This window comes from Lasioglossum baleicum, chromosome 3, assembly GCF_051020765.1.
Source record: "Lasioglossum baleicum chromosome 3, iyLasBale1, whole genome shotgun sequence".
Classification (NCBI taxonomy): Eukaryota; Metazoa; Arthropoda; class Insecta; order Hymenoptera; family Halictidae; genus Lasioglossum; species Lasioglossum baleicum.
The window spans coordinates 9,336,049-9,350,321 of record NC_134931.1 but is presented as its reverse complement, the minus strand read 5'-3'; the positions used below and the strand labels follow the sequence as shown (position 1 = coordinate 9,350,321).

At 42.0% G+C, this 14,273-nt stretch overlaps 1 protein-coding gene across 11 annotated transcripts in view; it reads left to right on the top strand.

The window, feature by feature from the left end:
- Otopla (proton channel otopetrin-like a) overlaps positions 1-14,273 on the top strand; it is a 75,073-nt gene that overhangs the window by 21,697 nt on the left and 39,103 nt on the right. For 2 of the 11 annotated variants that reach the window (XM_076420608.1, XM_076420607.1), the window contains exon 1: positions 3,144-12,287. The exons of 4 other annotated variants lie outside the window; for them this stretch is intronic. In XM_076420608.1, the coding sequence (XP_076276723.1) occupies positions 12,134-12,287 (154 nt within the window). In that variant the 5' untranslated portion in view covers positions 3,144-12,133. Of the gene's footprint in view, positions 1-2,574; positions 3,123-3,142; positions 12,288-14,273 lie in introns of those variants that run through there. 5 more of the 11 variants (XM_076420611.1, XM_076420609.1, XM_076420613.1 and 2 more) reach the window with 5 other exon arrangements.

Genomic DNA, 14,273 nt, shown 5'->3' with positions numbered 1-14,273 from the left:
ATCGCGGCGAACCGGAACGCGGAAGAATATTAATAAAAAGCGAAGGGAAGGAGGCTTTCCACTGAGGCTCTGCGGGCCGCAAACATTTCAGATGCTAATTCCGGGATGGCTGCCGTTGGATAGGGACGAAGGAAGAAGAAGAAATTAATTAGGCAACGAGAGAAACGACTGGTAGGCAGCAATTCCACGAGAATTCTTTGGAGGGTACGGTAATTGGCGTTTCCAGAATTCCAACGGTCCTAGGTACAATAATCGCCGGATCGAGACTCGACAATGCTGTCTCGATGCCCGCCTCACAATCGGGAATCTATTAGCCAGCATCGATCGATAGCTTCTCCGGAGATAGAGGGCTCTGCGAGAACGAGGACCGGTCCGCCAGCTGCGAACACAGCTTCCGGTTTGCAAGCGGATCGAGAGGAAGCCGTTGACCGAAATAACACGAAAGCCGCGATGAAGGGACCCCGTAACACCAATCCTAGTTCAGCGAATAGGGGACGAGCAGGGAATCTTTGAGAGAGCTACGGGATCACAATTAACGGCGTGTGCCGCTGTGGAATGCCTCTGATGAGAATTGCCGGGGTTATTGGCGAATCCCGATGACGGCGAAAGTGAAATTATAAACACTGGAGTTTGTGGGATGGTGGAGAGATATGAGAGTACATAGAGATTTGGGGAATGATCTGTGAGCAATCATCAAGGGTTTCGAATTTGGATAGAGTTCTTTTGAGTTGAACCTCCTCTCTGTGTACTACTATTCTAATGTTAATTGCGTACAGGAGTGTAATTGGACCCCATACATTTTTGAAGTAAAATGTAAGGCAACAATTTGTCCTCGTAAGTATTTGTGAAATTTTATAGATTTGTAAGAGATAAGTATACAATACTTAAAAAATTTGAAACATATCACAGATAGAGCATTCCTAGAAAATCTTTGGAAATTTTCCATTCGATAACTTTTTATTTCCGTTTTTATCAGCCTGAGCTGCATTCGCACTTCGTTCACAGAGAGAAGGTCAATGAAGCATCTTGGTTGAAATACCTTATGAGTGGAAATTTCGTGGGAAATTATAGCGAAGATCTGATTCGTCGCTTTTAGCAGCTGTGTAGGAGCGATATTTATAGGTGTACATAAAGTACATAAAGTGGTTGACGTGCAATTAGATTGTTAAAGTCATTCGTCTAGCTATGCTTTTTATAGATGCACAAAGTGAACGACCCACTATTTAATTGTTAAAGTTGTAGATAATCTGACGATTTTAGCAATTGAATATGTCGGTGTCTACAATCATTAATTCCAAAATCTGGCCATTATAGGAAACATTTATTAGAGGTACTTCTGCATCAGCTTCGCAGTGATCTGTAGAACAGAAAGGTGTACACATACTGTCATAATAAAACTTTGTATTTATAATGAAAATTCTCTAGAGCAACTATTGGACCAGCCTCACAGTGATCTACATAATTGAACAAAAAGGTGTCCGTACAGCTTAATTATGACAGTGAAAATCCATTAAACCAACTGCAAGATCAGTCTCACAGTGATCCATAAACTTGAATAAGTTGGTGTACTCGCAGTTCAACCATAAAACCTCGCCAATACAGTAAAACTCCACTAAACCAACTGCAAGATCAATCTCACAGTGACTCTACAACGACCCAAAGCAATATCTATCCATCTAAACAGTGATACCACCGAGTGTTCTCCAAAAAACAAAAACAGTGCGATCGCTATCATCCAAAACTCTACCAACCAAGATAAACTAAACAAAGTAACGCAACGCGAACGTTTCAAACAGAACCATATAAACAAAGTGCAAAGTGTTTCTCACGAATCCCTCAAGAACTCCATCAGCCTAGAGGCGCAACCAGTGATCCAGAGAGAGGGTTATCACGATCGAGAGCATCTAGAGCGCTCTCTGTCCTGTTTACCGGCCGACCAACCCTCTCGCAACCCACCAACATCGAATCAGGAAACGAAAGCCAGCGATCTGGTAGCAAGAAAAAGTTTCTGGAACCGATAGCTATCTGGCACGCGAATTGTTCGTAGGCCTGAAAGGCGACAGGGTAGCAAATTAAGTTCGCTATCCAGGTTCCATTAGCGGTGGTGGTTCGCGGATCGATATAAACGTAGGAGAGGCAGAAGAGGAGGACGAGGAAGAAGAGAAGGGAATAGAAGGAGAGAGAAGGGAACAGGTGGGGACCGGGGCTTCGCTGACAAGGCGAGATCTGTAATAGCGATCGGTGAATCGCTTGGAATGGCCGGCAGTGCTCGCGGGCTCGGAGCGGGCTCGCGCCGGTGCTCGCCGGTCTCGGCGTCGACGCCGTGGCGTCGCAGCGCTCACGAGCGGGCAAGCGTCGTTCGGCGGCAGGTACAAGGGTAGGGGGTGCGCGCAAGGTAGCGTGGGAAAAGAGAAGGAGGAGGAGGAGGAGAGAGTGGCAGGTAGGGGGCCACCGTGGCAAAAGGCAGAAATAATTCCACATTTGCCGAGAGCTGGCTCGCACGTGTCACACGCCTCAGGCCCGCACACGTGCGCGCACGCGTCCCTTCTCTTTTTCTTCTGCTTCTTCGACACGCGTGAACCGGGACGGCCCAAAACCGGAACGAAACTAGCAGTGGGGAGAAAGAGAACTACAGCGAACTAGAGAGAAAGAGGGAGAGGCAGAGAAGAACGTATGGAGAACTATAGAAAGAGAAAGAATCGCGAAGAAGCGTAAGGGGAAGTGGTGGAAGCCACCAGGAGGGTGGTCGGAGAGTGTGCATCATTGTTGAAAGGGGGCCGAGGGAAAAAGATAGGAGGGAGTCTCTCGCTCTGGGGAGGATGCAGTGCGATAGTCGGCGCCGGGTACAGGATCGTGATTAAAGCCTGGGACGCCGACCAGCCACGCGGATTTCCTCCGAAATATATAGCCTGGCCGGCGATGTGCAAGAATAGGAGGCGTACAGCACCGCTCGCGAGTAGCAACGCATCTCTCGAGAGACCGAATGGAACGTCAGCTCGCAGTGAGCACCGCGACGCCGCGGCGTCACCCGGATTCGCGTTCGGATAGGTCAGTTATCGCGGAGCAAACTACCTGCCAGCAGGTTCGCGTTAGAATCCTGTATCAGCCTTTGTCGCACACAGGTAACCCATCAAGGATTTTCGGATTTAATTTGTTCTCTGTGTACACGCAGCGTGTTCTCCTTCTTTCTTCCTTGTATTCCCCCCGTGTCTCTTTACCTTTCTTTCTTTATCTCTATCTGTCTATCTTCTTGTTTTCCTGTGACTTCTTTGTTGGTCGTATATCTCTCCTTTGTTCCGTAGTGGATACCTGTGTAATGTTTGTCCTTTCGTTAGAGTATTCGCTTACCTGTTGTATACACCTCCGACCGTGACTGTCGCGATGTTGTTGTGAATATCCGGTTACAAAGTGCTTCTTATCTGTTCCTCGTATCCGAAGGGATTCGGTAACTGGACTTGGTGGTGTTTTAATTGTGGCAGCCGGTGGGGCCCGTTGAGCTGACGCGATTACAACCCCCGACTAAATGTTTGAACGAAAACATTGGAAGACGCGATGGATTGTAACTAAACGCTTTAACTGTGTTAAAAGAAATCTTGGCAATAGATACTCGGAAATTGATTTCATAAATTTTTTTGTATCATGTTGGCGCTGCTCGTGTTTCTAACCCTTAGAACAGTGTTTACGAGATGCTTGCAAACACACAGTGTCTGTAAATTGCTTCAGAGGGTGCAAAACCCTCAGCTATAACACAAAACAATGTCCTGTTGATCATTTCACGTTTCTTACACTTAACGAAACACTTTCAAAATGTTTGTGAAAAGAAACAGTGTCAGGACATCATTATGAAGGCTTGTTAACCTCTAATTGTGTTGCTGTTGATCTTCCACGTTTCTCACCCTTAACATAAAAGGTGGAATGTTTCTAAAACTCTTGCAAAATGACAGAATACTCGAGAACCGTGTTAAAGTCTGATAGGTCTTTAATTGTTAAACCTTTAATCATGAAATAGATGAACATTTTATTCATCTTTCTGGGTCCCAGTTCATAATAAACCATTTCTAAAAATCGCGCCAAGGGTCAAAAGACACTTTATGAATTGTCAAACTATTAATAGTAAAATAATTGAACATCGCTTTAAACGTCCTCGTATTTAGTCCATAACAAACAGTTTCCAAAAATTGTACCAACAATTGTACATTCCTCAAAAGCCACTTCAGAGATTGCCAAACCATCAACACCAGAATAGACGAATATCCCTCTGCTCATTCTATTTTCCACACTACCCCAAACCGATTCCAGAAAATCCAATAAACAGACACAGTGCTCGAAATAGCTCCCACATCACCTCAACCCATCAGCATTGAAACAAACGTCATAAGCCCATCAAACACCCAGTGCATCGAGGAAGTTTCTAATCCTCGACAAATTCCAAAAATTCCCACAAGGAGACCCGGGAACCGTAGACTCTACCTTAAGCTCCTTAATTGTAGGATAAACGGTTATCCCGTTGACATTTCGCGTTCCTAGCGCGGTCCTATGGGGCTCCAGCAGAGAGATTAATCTAGTAATCGCGTCCGCTGTATAACAAAGTGCTTCCGAAACTGCATAGCGCGAGGGGTCTCTGTACCGGGGAACCACCTTAACACCCCTAATTGCGAAACAAATCACGGGAGCGTCCTGTTGATCGCGCGCGGCCGTTCGCGTCCCCTTCTCTCTTTCTTGCTCCTCGTTGTGCCGTTAGTCCGTGGAAGCCGGTCCTGCACTTGTTGAATCCACCCTCGCGCGGACTCGTTTCGGAGTGGTTCGTGCTCTCGCGGACGCGTCACGCCACCCCCTTTCCTCGAACGGCTTCCGAACACGATTGATCGTGTTTTTTCCTCCATCGGTGTTCCCTTTCGCTGCCATTCGATGTATTTTCGTGGTGCATTCACCTATAACTAGCACCTGGTTGTTTCTGCACATCGCAAAGTTACATTGTATTCAAGAAAAGACTGTATGTATCTTTTTAACCAATTAACGTGTCTTATTTCCACAAATTCTATTAGCTCGTAACATAAATTCTTTTGGTTATCTTCAGTATCTTCCTTTTCGAAATACGATCAATCAATTATAAAATCGTTGTAAGTAGTTTTTATTTAATCACAGTTATCTCCTTTTTGCATTTGCAATCATGATTTTATACAACTGAATAAACCGTTGAGATTAGAACATATTTATGTTAGAACCTGAACGAATTTATGTTACAATCCAATTTATTCATCTTCTTATTAACACCAATGAGTTGACAAAAATGAAATTAAACCGCTATGGTTTCAAATATTACGTTGTAAAATGGATACATTCAGTTGGAAGTATAAATACGATCTAATTCTAGCGACTTAGTTGTGACTCACTGCAAGTGCATGTAATAATAGAAGCCACTTATAGTTAATGATTTTACAATTGATACAATCCATCATTTGATTAACAAATGGTACGATTATTGAATATAACCGGACATGTTTACAATCTATTAAATTCATGAAAGAAAATAGAGAGGACTTACAATTTTGTGTGCCCTTCGGTTTTATGCAGACTGTAAAATCGTTTTGACGATGTCCAGTGTTAAAATGCAGCTCTAACGTTGTTGTCTACCGAGTCTGTCGTCGTTGAAATCTGTGTCGTCCAAGCCTTGTGTCGATTTGTGTCCCGTGTTTTCGCGTTAAAAATAGTGGCCGGCTCCCTTTGTCAACGCTCCCTTGACGCTCCCTTTGTCCCATTCGCAAGACGTTACCGTGTGTCGTTGCCACCCCTTCTCGTTTCTACACTTTTCCCTGCGTTCTTCTCTCTCCCTCTCTCGCTTTCTCTCTGGTTGAGAAACTCGGAATCGCGAGTCGAGATACTCCTTTCTTCTCCCCTATTACTACATACCCTTTCGACTGCAATTTCCTGCACCGCGAAGGGGAAATTTCGTGACCTTTGTCATGGCAACCAGAAATAGAGAACGCGACCGGAGAAAACGGAGGATTGTCTCTCCACTCGCGTAAGCTTCCAAATTTTCCGCGGGAACGACAGATAACGCCATTTAGGGGCGCGTCTCTCGGTGGGAAATCTTGTGTACGAACTCTTTCTGTGCGGATCTGTAAACTTCGGTACTTTGCGTAGAGTGAAAATCTTCGTAGAACTTTGAATTGCATGCTTCGATGGAATTCAGTGCAGCTTTGTTTGGTTTTGTTGATACTAGTTGTGAGAAACATTGAATTTTATTCAGGTTTCTTTGAGAATATAGGGCATTTGTAGGGCCTTCTAAAATGTATTCACCCTTGAAGGAACGCAATCAATATCAATAGACTAGTATAAGAAAATATGAAGAACATTTAAAGAATTTAGAAATACCGTTGTATTATTCCCAGTTGATTAGAATTATAAACGAATGTCCATGTAGCTCCTGCAGGTCGAAATTATTATTGAAGATAATTAACACTTTAAACGTTTTCTTTCATTTTACAAAAGACAAAGGTCTCGTGCGTCTAGCTGTATTCAATTTATTTCAAATGTTTTATCGTCCTCAACCTCTTAAAATTATCATTAAATTGTAGATCTCCAAGTCAATATAAACAATTGACGTTGACCAAAATTCTCTCTCATTTTAAAAACAGCATCATTTTATGAATTTCAATGTGCCGAGTTTCGAAAGATCGCGTTTTCGCCAGTTTGCAGTCTTTAATGAAACGCCGTTCTTGCGTAATTTCGTGTAAAAAAGGAAGTCCGAAAATTAGCGTTGTCGTTCGCGAATTCAGGGGCGGACCACTGCAAAACCGGAGCACTTCCTCTCTCTAGAGGAAATCGGTGCGGTTTCTGTGCGTTTCGCCGAAACGGTGTTAAATCCGCGGTAAAAATGGACGCAAATCGCTCCGGAAGATAAGGCGCGCACGTGAAGCGGTTGTAAAGCCGAGGCTCGTAACCGTAATTTATTCCGAGGCAGCGCGCAAACATTTACACGTGGCGACGTCGATGAACCGTCAGCCTTCTCGTCGATTGTTCTCCTCGAATCGCGAAAAGGGAGAGATGAAAGAGAGAGAGAAATCAGCCCGATTTTTCCGTCGACGTTGCGTCCCCCGTGAATCGTAATACGTTATTGACAACGACTTCTAAAAATAAGACCTGCGTTGCGTTTCCAGCGATCATGAAAGGCAACCGTGGCTTTCAGGAACGCCACGGAACTTCCGTCAACGAAGAACACGCGAATTTATTAAACGACCGCTATTGTGTCCCTTAGCCAGACTATCTTGACGCTTCTTTGGATTGTTTGAGCTTGGGTTGCTACCACCGTGCGTGTATTGAGTGATTTGTGCTGGTACAGTCGTCAAAATGTCACTGATCCTTGCGTCAAGTATGGTTCATTTAGAGGAAAGCGTGTCTGTCCAGTGCGTACTGATTCTACTTGTTGAAAGTAACAAGTAGATGGACAATAATGCTGTCTAGTAGTAAGACCGTGGTTCTTGGATCATTTGTGGACGTAGAAAAATTGTTTAGAATAGTAACATGCAATGTTTAGTAGAATTTAGTTTAGCTATTATTTTGTTTGTTTAAAGTATTGCTAAAGGAAAGGAAGTTAATCTTAATCCCAGTTTCAGGAAATTCAATTATAAAGGCTCGTCGTGTTTCCTTAATATTGTCAAATGAATATCAGTGATAAGAGAGTAGCAGAACTTGTTTTTAATCACAGTGTTTTGTTGCTTCAAAAGAACTTCAAGATTAAATGAATGAAAAATTGTCGTGCAGTAACAACAGCCTTCATTGGATTTATTTTTGCTCTACGGACATCATCCATCAAGAAAACACGAATCTATTCAATTAAAATTCCTCTGAATCAATCTACAAAGTCATTTACATAAGCATCCGCTATCTACGCTAGTCATGAATCAAACATAGGACGTTCATGCAGATTCACATTATAGTGAACAGATTCACAAGAATCTTAATTAAATGAATTTTCCTTTTCTGAGCTGTCGACTTCAGTGGACTATAAACAGAATGTTACATGAACCTTTTACTAACTATCTAGTATTCGTCTCCATTTAAGTCTGAAAGTTCTACACGAAGCTGTAAATATATATAGATCACTTTTATTTCCATTTTAAGATACATTTTCGTGCAAAATCTCTCTCTCGTTTCACCCATCGCGTCGCCAATAAAGTATGAACCCACGAACACCATCACCTTCTAGCAGACAGACGATTTAGAATCCTCGATGCTGAAATAACCGATAAAATTCACATATTCATCCCAAAAATAAGCTTTGCCAATTTCCATCGTCCGATATTTAATCCTCATCATCGACAAACCGATTTCAGAGAAAGCGAGATATTTTAGCGAACCACATTACTTGGGATCGTGTTAGCTGCTCCAGTTTAAACAGCAATAATTCCGCGCCAGAAAACGCCATTTACCAAGGAACCAGTCCTACGCGCATCCACTGGATTATTTATTGTTCGCGACGATGTCATCGGTTCCCCCGCAACGTTATAAATAACCGTAGCCAACGTTTACTTCACGCGCAACGGCGCTCGATGATCGATAATTTTTCCCTTGCGGCAACGTTGCCGCAACAACCGTATGTTAAATATAGAACAATGTGAATTCGAGGTGCGTTGGCTCCGTTACGCTGCTATTTAAAACACGCCGGTTGTTTTCTTCGGGTATACGAGAAACCGAACCGATCCTTGCGTTCTAATCTCGTTCGAGTCTCGGACCACTACCCCTAACTTTAGACGATCATTTCTCCGAAACTAGGCAAGGTATTTGAACGGATCCAAAAACAAATAATAAGTGCAAGTCAGCTTTACTTCGTGTATTTTTTAGAATTTTAGGTTAAGCCACATAGTGGCACCACCGCCATTTTCAGCATAGTATCTATGGGGGTGTCTCTGTATGCTGGTCCAGCTTGGCACGTTTTCTACTCGAGAACCATGAAAGATATTTGAACAAATCCAAAAGCAAATTATAAGTGTAAGTTAGCTTTATAGCGTCAATTTTTTTCAAAATTTTAGATTCAGCCGAACGCACCACCGCCATTTTCAGCCTGTAACTTCATCCGGTTTTTTCTCGGAATTTGTTGAAGCTATTCAAATGAATCCAACAGCAAATAGTAGCTGTGCATCAACGTTACTTCGTGCAGTTCTGAAAAACTGTTGAGTGTATCAGAACGCCGGTGGAGGGGTGCCTTTCGAAATCGAGTATTCATCGAGTAGCGACCCAGTTAATCACGTGCTACCCGATGACGATCGACACCCCTCCACAGAAACGAGATAACCGGGAAATCTGATTCGTCGTACGCTCATTACTGGCAAAAACGTACAACAAGTCGTTCTTACGTAAACCCTCTTCTCTACTCCCGCTAATTACTCGCGCGCTGCGCTGCGTTGGTGAGTGACCCATTTAGCCATTTAGCCCCGTGTGTTCGAGAATCGATCCCTCGCATCCACCTCTCGCATCCATCTCCCGTTTGCCCATGAAACGCCGATCTGGTCCGAGCAATGGGCCAACGATGAAAAATTTATTCTCCGATCGATCCCACTTCCCTCTATTTGCCGCGCGCAAGGCTTTCATTCAGCTTCTCCCTCGGCGCGGCGACCCAATTCTATAATACGTTTCATTCGACGTTTATTGCCGGCGGAATTAAATATTAAACGGTTCCAGAACCTCCTTATATTAAAACGCTTTCTTCTTCGACCCTTTCTCCGCCCGCGACTCTTGGTCTCTCAGATTTTTCTGCGCTCCTTTGATTCCCTTTACTATATTGCCCTTTGTGGCGGAAGCAGCCGATAGCGCCGATCGAGCAAAAATTTGCACATGCCTGATGTAAAACATAGAACTATGAACTACATATACGAAAGTAAAAACAGTGTGCGCCAACCTTTATTGTACTGTGTTTTTAAATTTGTGAACATGCTACTAAAAAATCGAACATGTCTTAATGTCGACTAGAATATTCATCCAATTCAATCCTTAGTACGTACTCTCGATTTTTATAATTGTTTGACTTTTAAAATTATTTTTATCCTTCAGCTTGAACATTTTCAAGCGTAGACACCACTGCATTCATTTCTATTCGCAGTATAACAATGTACATCGAAAATGGCCTGAATATTTCATATTTTCTTGACATCGTAAAATGTCATTTTCCAGTCGAGAATTTATCAAACCATTTTGTGCAACATTGATTTCTATTAGCATTATAAAATGTGTATATCAAAAGATTCATTCTTAAAGATTACCTGCACGTTTCATGAACACCGTGGCCCATTTTAATTATCAGACACGAACCTTGAGAGTCTAACAAGGGTGAACCGAAGCAAATCGTATATTTTGTTGGCAAATATGTAGTCGAAGAAAGAAGTTAATCTAGATGTAGAGCACGAGGTTTCGTGTAGCTATAGGTTTTATTTATTTCTCTGTCGGTCAACTTAAGTCTCCAAGGGGAATCAGACACACAGAGTCAAACAGACCTTGTCGGAGATTCATCGACAGTCCCCGGGGGTGCCTGCCTCGGTTCAATGTCAATCAATAGATCGGAAACGACGCGAGGAGTCAATCTGGACAGCTGTTTTTGCCTCCCCGCTGTCGTTGAAGATAGACACGTGACGCATTTAGCTTGTAGGCTGCATTTAGATGTCAGAGTGAACGTGTTTAGTCTGCGAACAGAACACGTGTATCGGTCAATCGAGATACATCGCGGATCCATTATGGATCGTCACGTGATGTAACAGTGCCCCGATGACGGCTCGGCCTTTCGCGGAAAAGTTGTAGACAATCGATCAACCTTCGCATTAATATTCGATCGTCCCTGCTGCTTACTTGGTCAATGAGCATGTCCACGATGCTGTCGTTGAATAATCATAACTTTGAACAGAGACGTTATTTCTGGATAAGAAAACTTGTCATGCTCGCCATGAATGGCTAAATCTATACATAACGTTTAAAGTTCGTGTAATGTTTAGTTTCGCTTTCAAAAAATCCGAAAGTTGAATTTTCTGTGAAAGGGCACAGGGTAGACAGGAAAGTTCTACACCAGAAAATAGTTTATTTACATTCTTTAAAGACTGACCAAAATACATATATAACATAAAATTTTTAACTCCTATAATTCTTAGTTTTGTTGTCAAAAATTCCGGAATTCACGTCATCTGTGAATAGACGAAGGGTAGGTCGTTTCTTCTGAGGAGAAACTGAGACTTTGACAGTAAAAAAAAATTTGTTTACACTCTTCAAAGATTGCTAAACGTACTCCCAACATTCAACCTCTGAACTATAAACAGTGGCCAGATTCAAAGAAAATCGTCTCCCACAAAAAAAAATTGAAATCGCACGATTCTCTTCCAGTATTGTTCTAACAAAATCCAATGATAAAAATCGTTCGATAACCCTGCTTTGCAATATGACATCTGCAGAAATTTACCAAAAAGTCAAACAGAAGAAACAGTAAACGAAAGGGCAGAAACCAACGCTAAAGATAAAAATTCGATTTCCAGGCGAACTTCGCGAAGATCAAAGTTAAGACTCCATTGCCCTTATCAGAGATTTCGCAACGATATCATCTAAGGGCGAGCAATATTAAACTTCTCGGTACTCTGTACTTTAAGTAATAAGCCGGTACAAAAGTGTGCAATCTCTAAAAATCGCGTTTGACGTAAGAATTCTTTTCAGGATCAATCAGATGTTATCGGCTGTTTGCGGGCGTATCTGAAATTAGCTGCCACCCGTTACATGCATCGGAGCAAAACGATTAAGTCGCTATCGCAGACACGTCAGGCGGCGGCGACGCGGCGGTTCGCGGAAAAGAAAGAACCACGTTAGATCCTGATAGACTGCCAACTATCCCAACCTGGATTCTCGATCGAGCGTCATTACAAATATTTCCTGTTCGGATCGCGGCGATCTTGATCTCGCGAAGTCCCGGTTCGCTTGATCTCCTGTCCCCCATCGAACGAGAGCGCCACACGACTGTTACAGGTAAAAACAGACCTGAACAGGCTGCTCAGCTTCGTCTCCGTGGTCTCTCGTTCGCTTTCCAGTCTCGTCAGGTTCCGCGGAGCGTGGATGATGAACGCATGTGACTAGCGGTCACCGCCATGTTTGGCGATCGCTGGCTATGGGGAGAGAGCGCGAGCAAAGAGGATCGAGAGGATCGAGACTTCCCCTTGAACCAGTGTCGATCCGATCGCGTTTACGTCGTCATTCCTCGGATCAATCAAAAATCGGGCTGACCGTTCGAGATCTGCTTCAAATGGACGACGCCATGTCCAGTAAGTCGAACTTGTAAGACGATGAACTCTGTACTTCTCGCGCCCTTCCCAGGGCCAACATCGATCCCTTGAATCAAGTGAGCTGGGTGTTTGTCGACGCCGGAAGTGAAACAAAATCAACCCTCTCGAAGGGTGACTTTACATCCCCGAGAAACGATCGGCGTGATTAGGCGCGCTACCGAGCTGCTGGAAGTGTGGGCGTTGCTTAAGGGTTTATGTGAGAAGGGATTTTTCGAGGGACCGGTTTTTCGTGCTGAAGAATTATAAAGGAAATATTCGGACACTTTTTTAAAACGACGATAACTTTTGTAATATCATATCATGCGACTTGGATTTTTTAGAAGTCAGAGCAATTAGTTTACAACATGTGAAAAAAATGTTTGAAAACATTGCAATTGGTCGGAACTACAAAGAAAATAATAATAGTTGTTGTTTACAACTTTTTTATGTGGACCAATATTAAAAATTTTTTAAATACATTTTTATAAATCTGTGTTAATTATGCATATTCTGAAAATTTCATCAAGTTTTCTAAAAAACAATCCAAGTCGAAAGATCTGATATTAAAAATGTTATCGTCCTTTTAAAAATGTCCGAATATTACTGTGATTCACTGTACATAATTGAAATGGGAACGAAATATTTATACTTGATTTATAATTATTCAATTCATTAGGACTGTATTGTCTAACGACCGGATCAACCGGTTTTAGAATTTTTATTTTTATAATTTATCGAGATATAGTTACTTTACATTCGACGGTGCTATAAATCTATAAACATTGGCATTGTTATTACTGGATTTCAAGCTGGATTTGTGTTACTTAAAGACATTGTGTGATTTTTTGTGATCTTCAGAGAAGTTAACACAGCTCTTCTAAAGACACAAAGCTTCAGATGCAAAGAATATTAGTAACTGAATTGCAGTGTTTTATGTGTTTACAGCTTAAGGACATTTTTAAGAAAGGAGTGTAATTTATGGTTTACTTTTACTTACCCCTTTGTGGAGAGAGTACTTCTTAAAACATGAGAGAAAGCTCTTCCTCTTAATACATTATTAATTAAAACCCAGGAAAGATCAATTAACCAGTTCCTATATTTGGAAATATCTGTGGTGGCAGGTGATATTCAGTGTACTAGTGTCACCATTATATATTGTATGCTATTTTTACAAAGCTGTGACCTTTCGACAATATTGCAAAATAGTGCACTTTGGTAGATCAACATAATTGAATCGTTTTGTTGATGACTCGAGTGTGTATTTTATACATAGCTTAAATCGTTTAATAATTTTTCTGTTTTTCTAAAAATATAAAACTTTTGACACTATTACCTCAATTTATGGTTTCGTAAAAAATCTTTCGTACAAATGACAACCGGAACATTTGAATCTTTTGACATCAGAAGATCCACCAAATGCTTCAGTTAATCAATTTAATACCAAATATAATTTTAAAGTTCACTTATTCTGTTTCGTCAGAAGGTGAAGTATTTTTGTTGTTAACTAAAAAGCGTCTATATATTCATGTTTCCACACATAGCTTAGTTATGTAGGGTTACAAAAAAACTTGAAAATTGGCTAAGACAGCTCTTCGTCTAACAAGTGTAGTTTATCTGTGTATGCTTAAGTATATCATTACAAACTTCTGACATTACGTAAATCTGTAAAATAAACTTGCAATCATGCAGACTTCCTGCGAAAATCGAATTAAATTTCCTGCAGCTTTATTTGACTTTCGCTTCTCTGGACTCAATAGACACAATTTCACTCGACCATCGATCTGCAAATTCTCTCACAAAAATACCGTATCGCTGCGAGTATCGAAAAGATTGAATCATATCCTGCGACGGGGTTCGAAAAACCTTTGCCCCAGTTTTCCCGGAGAAAAATCCGAAGAAAAACCTCGACAGGTCGATGCGAGCGAAGACGAAGTGAGCCGGAAGGGGTGTGGCTGTTCACTGTTCACAGCGGAAAAACTGGTGTCT